The sequence below is a fragment of the Schistocerca gregaria genome, chromosome 7 (assembly GCF_023897955.1).
Source record: "Schistocerca gregaria isolate iqSchGreg1 chromosome 7, iqSchGreg1.2, whole genome shotgun sequence".
In the NCBI taxonomy this organism is placed as follows: Eukaryota; Metazoa; Arthropoda; class Insecta; order Orthoptera; family Acrididae; genus Schistocerca; species Schistocerca gregaria.
Window position 1 is genome coordinate 465,081,360 of NC_064926.1, and position 9,704 is coordinate 465,091,063.

General features: G+C 41.2%; 1 protein-coding gene across 2 annotated transcripts in view; it reads right to left on the reverse strand.

Moving 5' to 3' along the window:
- LOC126281488 (lipoyl synthase, mitochondrial) overlaps window positions 1-9,390 on the reverse strand; it is a 76,129-nt gene extending 66,739 nt beyond the window's left edge. The window contains exons 1-3 of one of the 2 annotated variants that reach the window (XM_049980489.1): window positions 9,067-9,390; window positions 8,668-8,988; window positions 7,741-7,897 (exon numbers count right to left, since the gene is read on the reverse strand). In XM_049980489.1, coding sequence (XP_049836446.1) covers window positions 7,741-7,897; window positions 8,668-8,988; window positions 9,067-9,132 — 544 coding nt within the window. In that variant the 5' untranslated portion in view covers window positions 9,133-9,390. Of the gene's footprint in view, window positions 1-7,740; window positions 7,898-8,667; window positions 8,989-9,057 lie in introns of both variants that reach the window. The other variant, XM_049980488.1, reaches the window with a different exon arrangement.
- Between the last annotated feature and the right edge of the window lie 314 nt (window positions 9,391-9,704).

Here is a 9,704-nt window from a genome sequence, read left to right on the forward strand (position 1 = left end):
CTCTGAAGGAGAGAAGATCATAGAGCTAAAGTTTTCTGAGATTCGAGATATAAGGTAAATAGGAGGAATATTCACTGGGAGAAGATATGGGTAAAATAGTGACACGTGTGAAATAATTAACCCTCTGTCATACATTGTACAGCTTAGCATGGCAAGAAAAAGTAGGACAATTTACAGGGCCAATTGCACAAGCAGAGAAAAGTATATTTCACAACTATAAGACTGCATAAAAAGCTACAAATCAATTAGAAATCCATTTAATTAGACTGGTTGTAATTTTTCTCATTAGGAGTTAACATAGCTAATAAAGAAGGTGAGAGTAATGTAAGAAAGCATCAGCAATAATCACAGTCTTACTATTACAAACAGCCTGATGATTTTAAAGAAAAAGAAAAATAGAGACATTAGCAGTAAGTAATAGTAAGAAATAATTACAAATAAGACTAATGTAGACAATAGGAAGCTGTATGCTGAGAATCTTGTTTCCTGCAGGGCATCGCCAACCACTGGATATGATGTTATTACATTCAGCACAGTGGCGGAAGTGGTTATTGCAGTTCCATCAGATAATCACTGCGAGTTATCAGGGGGAAGGGGAGGGTGAAAATGGCAAATATTTATATCACATTTCAATGTAAGCTGATAGCACTTGGGATTGTAGCCAATCTTATTTACATTTGTGATATTCAAGAATCTGAAGTCCTTAGTGTTACCAGATCAATTTGTCCCTTTCTTTCCTTCTTTCTTTAAACTTTGTACCTTGTTTTCTTCTTCTTTTCTCAGAGTTTTAGTTTCAGTTAACCCTTTATTTGGAAAATATAAAAGATGTAGAGAAAAAAAAATCCTGGTTTGTCCTCATTACATAGACTTAGAATAATGATGATAAATGTTTTAATTGTAATATTTATTCATTACATAAAAAATACAGAATGTTGCTTGAGAGCAACATTGCCAAAGAGTGAGACTGATATACTGAAATTTGAAGGCAATCTACTTTCTGCTTCACTTCAGTTCATTTGTGAGAATTGTGTCCATAACCAACTTATTGTCTTTATACATGAGAATATCAGTCTCCTGATACATACAACAACTGGAAACGAAGATTACCAGTGATGGATAATTTCCCATAATTTCACATATCAATTACATTTTGTATGAAAAGCTTTGAAACAATTTCTTCCAGGCACAAATCACAGAATTATACTGCACTTGGAACACAAGACTTGAGTAGCCTCTTGGGCAATAATGACAATGACCCTTTCATCCACAAATGGGCCAGTGATCAAGGCCATCGAACCTCACATCTTGTACAGGCACTGGAATCTTGATTGGTTCGTATGTAAAGTAGTAGCTGTTGGTCAAACCTTGTCTCTCAGAATAGCGCAACAAATTTTTTAGCCACTTTTGACGCTTGTGTCTATACTTAGATGTGGCTAAATCCTTAATTTTTGCCATGGTGCGATTCAGCATAAAAATGTGTTGATATCTATTAAAGCAAATCCTAGCAAACTTGGCACATTTGCACCTTCGTATTTATTGCTAAGACGAGTAGCCTCTCTTGAAAAGCCCTTAAAGATTCAACCACTGAAGGTACTGGACTGAAATTTGGTACACAAACATCAAAGGCCATATAGAACCTTCACACAAAATTTAATTAGATTTGGAGACAGCTGAGTGGGAACCCCTGGTCACCTTGATGTGGAATGACCCATTGATGGAGTTGTACTTGATCTGTCAAGTAAGATAATGTATGCTGCCAGCATTGACATTTCCCATTTGACAGGCCCAGTTTGCCTTTGGCCAGTTCCATGACAGAGCATGGCTATTGCTGCTGCTATCCGTGATCGTAACTGCGCCTTGTAGCATATTAAGCAGCACATGGCCTCTGCGGTCTTAATTACCTTTAAATGTCTCTGCACCCAAGCCTGTTACTTAATCAAAGAGAGCAAATGGGTATGTTGGGAAAGCTTCGTCTCCTCGTTGGGTTCTTCTGTCTCTTCATCACTGGTGTGGGCTAAACTGTGTACCCTCCAAGGTTGTCAGCGGCGATCTTCCATTCTGGACCTTGCCCTTCCAGGTGGTCTTTGTGTACAGATCCATCAGTTTTCGCATAACACCTCATGATCCATTTTACAACAGCATTAGTGTCAGCCTCCTATTGTGCTGCCTTCCTCCTCTGGAAGCAGCGGGCTGGAGCTTCCTGCTTATGTTTTGCCCCTTGTCGGGTTGAATGGGAGCTTCATCTGGCACTCTCTTCTTCCCATGATCAGCTCCTGGCCCTGGTTCCATCCATAACCAATTGCTTCCACATCTCAGTTCTCTGCAAGATCAATATTTCCTTCAGGCGTTCAACTATATTTGGCTCCAAGGCATTTTCCCCTCTCAGTGGAGAAACCGTTTTGTGGTTCCCGTCCTTAAGTCTGGCAAGGGTCTGTTGTCCCTTGATAGTTAAGAGCCCATCAGCCTGAACAATGTTCCCTTTAAGTTATTCAAATGGATGGTGGCTCTTCGGCTCAGTTGGGTCCTTGACTCTTGGGATCTTTCATCTCTCTATCAGTGTGGCTTTCGGGAGCGATGATCTCCGATTGATAATCTGCTTCATTTAGAAACCACAGTTCAGCAGGCCTTTACTCAGTGCTGCCATTTGATTATCTTGTTGCCGTTTTCTTTGATCTTCATAAAGTCTATGACACAACTTGGCACCATCACATCCACTTTTATGCTCAGTGGATGGGGTCTGTGGGGACCCCTACTGATTCGCCAGTTCCTGTCCCACTGGTTGTTCCGAGTTCGGATTGGCACTGTTCTCAGCTCTCTGTGGACTTAGGAGAGTTGCGTTCTACAGGGCTCAGTATTAAGTGTCCTTTTTCTAATCGCTATTAGTGGACTTGTGGACTCTGCGGGATTGTTCGTCACACTAGTTCTGTATAGGGGTGATTTCTGTATTTGGGATAGCTTCCATTCGGTGGCCTCTGCAGAGCAGCAGCTCCAGTGTGCTATTCGGCGCAATTCCACGTGGACACATACACATGCGGTTTTCAGATCTCTCCCCGTAAGTCGAGGGAGGTACATTTGTTGCTGTACTACTACAGTCCATCCTGATCCACAGCTCTACATCAATGCCCAACACCTGACCATGGTTCCCCAGTTCCATTTCTTAGGTTTTCTTTTTGACAAGCTTACTTGATTGCCCCTTATCCGTCATTTGGAGGTTGGCTGTTTGTCTAAACTCAATGGCCTTGGCTTCCTTACCCACATGTGACCCTTCTCTGCCTTTACCAGGCATTAATTCTGTCCTGTCTGGACTATGGCTGTAAAGTTTATGGATCAGCTACCCCTTCCACATTGCTCCTCTTAGACCTGGTTCACCATTGTGGTCTCTGTTTAGTCACTGGTAATTTTCACCCTAGCTCTGTCGATAGTCTTCTGGTTCGTGCTGGTGTCCTTCCTCTTTCAATTTGGTGCTCCCACCTGCTGGTTTCATATGCCATCAGTGTCTAATCTTCCCCTGCTCACCCTTCCTAGTCTATTCTTTTTTCAGCTTTAGGCCATCACCTGCCAGCTGCTTGCCCTCGGGTGGGCTTACCAGTTGGGTTCTGCCTCTCTCTCTCTCTCTCCACCGTAACTTCCATCTCCCCTGCTTGCCCTCTTCCACATGTTCTCTCTTGCCCCCCCTCCCCTGCTTAGTTCCTCAGCCAGGGATTCAGATGAACCTTTTCCGGGGCATGAAAGCTTCTATTGCTCCAATGCTGTTCCATTGTTTGTTTCGAACACTCGTATGGGAGTTTCAGGATGCCATCGTTTTTTTTTACACTGTTGGCTCTAAATCTGTTAATCATGTTGGATATGCCTTCATGTCTTCTGTTGGCACAGAACACCATCTCTTGCATGCTGCATGTTGGGCGTTTAGTGCAGAATTGATGGTCATCTATCGGGCCCTAGTTTTATTAAACAGTCCTCCCTCAGCTGAGTTTTGGCATGTATGGACTCAGTTAGTAGCCTTCAGGCTCTCGCTCAGTTTTCCCCTCCACCCCTCAGCCTCTGCCATCCACAACCCCCTCGCTGATCTTGCTGAAGCTACTTGTTTATTTGATTTCCTTTGGGTTCCTGGCCACGTAGGTATCTCATCAGACAACGAACTTGCTGATCGTCTGGCTGGAGGGGGGGTTGAGGGGGGGGGGGGGAGGCACCTATGCCCTGTTCTCCGTGACCCCTCCGGGGGTGGATTTACGGCTTTACATCAAATTCCTTTTTTCTCGGTTGTGGGCTGACTCTTGGGAGACTAACTCCTTGTCTAGTAAACTTCATGCAATCAAGGAGACTTCAACCATGTGATGGTCTTACCTCTGTCTCTACTGGCAGAAATCTACCATCCTCTGCAGTCTTCGTATTGCCCGTACTAGGTTGACACATGGTCTTTTTTACTCTGCAAGAGCCATTTGGCAAGGCGGCCATTGCCGGAAGTTCCAATGCTCCAAAATGACAAGCAACCACTCCTAGGCATACAGGTGGAGGCAACAGCTCAGGTGCCAGAAGTGTAAACCCTGTGTTTTAACGGAACTCAGCCTGACGAGTTCGTAACAGCCTCACCACACAGACTGACTACAATACTGGTGACTTAGCAGGATCAAAGGGGCTACAGTGGGGAAGGAAGGTGGGGGGGGGGGGGGGGGGGAGGGACAGAAGAATCAGAAGATGCTAGGGAGAAAGTTCTTCCCCAAATAGCTCACATTAAAGACAGAAAATTTAGAAGTGGAGGCCAAACACCAAGGTGGAACCAAAAATGTCAAACACGATGAAAGAGAACAGGCAAGAACAACAAAACTGTAAGGAATATGCGAAACCAGGTGGTTAGCCAGGTCAACATAATTAAGAACACTGAGAGGAGAGGAAGAGGTGAGAGTGGGTAAGGAGCGAGGACGGGGGAGGGAGGAGCACAGGGAAGGAAATGCAGCACGGGAAGAGAGAATAGGCAGCAATAGCTCAAGACCCCAAGGGTGCCATGCACGAACTCACAAAAGAACCGTGACCCATTGGGGGAAGGGGGTAATTGTGGGAGTGGGTCTATAGTTAGAGTGTAGCCACCCCCCCCCCCCCCCCAATCACCACTTCCAACAGATTTTTTATGGAGGATACCATTCTGCTCTATGAAAGGAGGCAGAAGTCGTCAGCGTAGAAGTAGTAGGATTAGTGGGCGACAATCTTTTTTTCCAGAACTGAAATGCTTGGCAGGCCACCAGGACCTATTATTGAGGATGGAGAGTGTGTGCACACTTTAGCTACATTTAGTACATTGAATGTTACAGAAGTCCATTTTTTTTTATTTTTTATTTTTTTTTTTATTGGTATAGGATGTATGGATCTTGAATTTTTTCTGAGATTGGAAGTACATTAATCATTTGGAGATTGTGTGCTTGTGTTTTGCATTGCTTCTTAAAGACCTGCAAGTCAGTAAGTTACAGTTAATGCAAAGTGATTTCTCTCCATACAGAGCACCCTCTCAAAATGATAAGGCTACAATCTCCACAGATTGGTTGTTTACATAACAAGACAACATGTGGTCAAAGTGCAAGCCTTTGAAACATCACTTACAGTTTTATGTTACATTTGCAGACCATACCTTTACAGGCCAGAATAAATGCTCCAGTGTTTATCCTGTTATCTTTCAGGACTCATTGGACATGGTACATGAAATGAACTTCCTGTTGTTTTTCTAAACTGGTTTTTATTTTATCAACTTGGAGTGCAAGGATGGAAAGAAAAATTATACCTTGCACTGGGTTGAAGTTCTTACAAGATGTGACTGTTACCTAGATGATAACAAGCAGACTTCACATGAACTGGTGCTCTTTGATTTTCTTCGTCTTATATAATTCAAAAGTCACTGTCCAGACATGAGTTTCCGTAAGTAGTATGACTGTTCTCTCCCAGGTCCCCATCCCCAACTTAAAAAGTAAAATCATCTCTGAAGAATAGAAGATTTCCAAGAGCTGTTAAGTAGAACACACTTGTTACTTAATTGTCAGTAGATCACAGTGTAGAATAGTGGTCTTGTAATTGTAAAGCCAGTGGTTTCACTCTTGCTAGTAGACTTATTTAAATCCCATATTTACTAGCAATAAAGAATGTTCATTTTAAAATAATCATGAACTTAGAGCTCTAGAAATAATAATTTTTTAAACCTGTTTGACATTTTGCATTTCAGCAACATATTTTAATTTATTGCTAATACTGGCATTTTCATGCCAATAGTAATTAAAACCAAAATGGAATTTTTATTAAAAATTATGATTCACTATGAGTTGATTAGCATTTATATTTGTTTATATTTCTATTTATTATAAATATCAAATTTAAATAGAAGTACAAAAATTATACTACTAGCAACTTTTGAACCAACTACTTTATGATCACAAGACATGCGCTCTGCCACCTGAAGTTTTTTAAAAAGGTTACAAATGTCATACTTAAGAACACTTGGAAGTCTTCTGACCTCTCAAGGTGACTTTTTTTAAGAATTATACACTTTGGTAAGTATGAAGAAAGTCAAAGATGGCCAGCCCATAAGGCCCCCTTGTGAAATGGAAACACATAACTCTGAAATACAGAAGCGTCCGATCCCGCCTATCTGCTTTGACCCATGACGTCACAATTATGGCGGAAACGACCATAAACAATGATTCCAATATGGCGCATACAAAGTCGTTATGTACACGTTATGAGGATGATAATACATCGAAAAACAAACATACAAACGTTCCACAAAAAGCCTAATGATACTAACGAGCCAAGTGCGGGAAATAGGAGGGTGTTTTGATGGGGACAAACTAAATATAAACAAATTTAGACACCCAGCCCCACACAAAACGACGAAAAAACTGAGATTACAAATCTCCCCAAATACCACTAAACACAATATCATCTGGAATTGGACACTTCCCTTGACCTATATAGCTCAACAGCACCTCCCGATCCCATAAATTGGGATCGAACACTTCCCTTGACCTATATAGCTCAACAGCAGCTTGAGATCCCATAAATTAGGACCTAACACTTCCCTTGACCTATATAGGTCAAAAACACCTCCCAATACCAATACCAACATTCTCAGCCACACATTGGGACCAAACACTTCCCTTGACCTGTTATCCTTACGACATCTCCACATACAGCTGTACCTGGTCCGAGATGCCAGAACTTTTAAGTAAGCCTTATTCTTCACGACATACTGAACACTTCATGACTTCATCCAAAAATCCGAATAGTTGAAGAAATTTTATTAGAGACAACGCACTGTCCCCCATCATAGCTGACAACCGCAAACTGTTGACCCTGTCAGTCATACCTATACCTACCAAAGACATAAAAAAAGCAATTTACCAAAATTCACACGCGACGCCTCACTCACAAACTAAACCAAAAACATCGCCTAACACTCCACTAGAGAGCACCGCCGATCGCATCAAAACGACAGCTACAAACGCAACACTCTCACGAACTAAATTCCGTGCTGTCATGACGTCACACACCACAACAGCCTTATGTCACGAGTCAAAGCCAACAGGTGGGATCGGACGCTTCGGTCGACCCTACAACTCGCACCCATGAAACAGAAATTAACTATGTTAACTCTAAATTGACATGTTAATCATTGTTAAAAACTGTCATTAAACCTGTCTATGAAAAATGTAATTAGCTGAGTATGTCCACAGTTACTACAAAAAATTACACTTAACATACCATCCCTGTCAACTGAAGTTAGAACCACATAATCCAATCCCCATGATGCAATAGCTGTAGCAGTATGTAACGGTTCATTTGGATCTGGTGGTGGAGGTGTTCTTGATGTTTTCACCGAGCAAAATCTACAGCCTCGTGTGCAGGTATCACCCAACAACTGTAAACAAATACATTTATTCCATATGAGAAATATTTACACTGCCTTAGATTTCAGTTAAAAAATTGTCAGATTATTAACTTATAGTTTCAATACAATGAGCAAATATTAATATTAAAGCTGGTATCCTCCACAAATAAATATTAATTGACAGAAACCACAGACAGATACAAAACAGATATATAATCTACTGTTGTTTGGTCATACCAATGTATGTTCAGTAAACTATGGATAAAAGTACATTCTCAAGAACTGTAAACATTAAAGTTGGTAGTTTTCTGTCTGGACAGTGCTGTTACAGTGTTCCTCGGTGTTGTAAAAAGGCGAAGTGACCGAGTATTAGAATTTTATATGCAAGAAAGCATTAGTAGTATTTAAAGCGTACAAGAAATACTGGCAAAAAATGTGTGAGGTGAACAGCAAAATTAGCATCAATAGTTCAGCCAGTAATAGTACTGCCCATGAAAAGCAAGGGTCTACCAATGGAATGTCAGCAGGTGTAAATCTCAAACTGGTATTCAATCCGCAGCAAAGTGAAAAGTTCATTCTTTGCCACCAAACTTTATTTCTCCAAACCTACTTGCATCTTCTGAAAGAGTAATTTAACACCCCATCAATTTGGAGCTCTAGTTTTCTACAGAAACATTACGTGTTTTAGTTAAAAGGTTGTATCACAAGGAAGAATGGGGTAGACGAATTGATAAAAACAACCATCAACCATAGCTTAGGAGGAACAGCATCATTTTAAATCAAATATACAGTAAAATTACCATTATTGTTGCCGTAGCGGTTCCATGTGTACCACCGCCCCAGCATTCCCCTATGTTGGGGCATCTTGCTTCTTCACATACGGTATGTAAATTCAATTGACGTAATTGGTCTTTTATCTTACTAAAATTTTTGCCGGTTGGAATGTTAGTTTTCAACCATGGTGGCAATCTTAATCGTTCAGATTCACCTTTCTCGCGTTTCAATTTTCCATCGTAATGACTCCAGTCCCTCTCAGGTTCTTGCAAAAATTCTTCTAACCCAGGGCCACTGGCAAGTTTCTTCTTAATTTTTTCCGGCAACGTATACTTCGTCCGATGACCCTACAAATTAAAGTCATACAGTCACAGCCGTAAACACATCACAATGGTACATACAAACAGAGTAAATACCAGCAATACTTCGAACGAAGAACGACTCCCAAATAGGCAGTACTTCTGTGACTGAATCAGCCGATTTAATCTCATTGCTTCTCAAATTACATTAAACGATGTGACACTTTTCAGTACGCAATAACAGATCCGTTTGCAACACACATTAATTTGTATAACTCTAGACTGCACTAGCAGACATCACGCTCAACTACGCAATTCCCTCACGACACTTCAAAGATAGTGGTTCCACATTTACGACAATAAACCCGCCCTCCCACAGGCATCAAACACTTGCACGTAGGGCAGACTCGTTCTAGCCCCTGACGTGTAACTACGCCTTCAGACGCATGAAGTGAGCCGAGTTTAGGCGAGGAATACGAACTTCACTGATTTTTGTGTGGTGCGCCACATGAAGTCAACTTGATCCTTACAGCTGACAGGTATACTGTATTACCGGTGAAAGAATTTATTAATACACTGAAATTAAACGCATTTACAAAGAAAAAGGTTTTCACTCTAGATGTTATATCACGTTCTTGTTCTTTGGTGGTGACAGGTTTATTTATTTATTTATTTATTTTATCGCGAGTTCTGTTGATCCTGATAGCAATGGAGTTGCAAGAATATGGAATGAGTCAGAATTTTTACAATGTTAACAATACAGC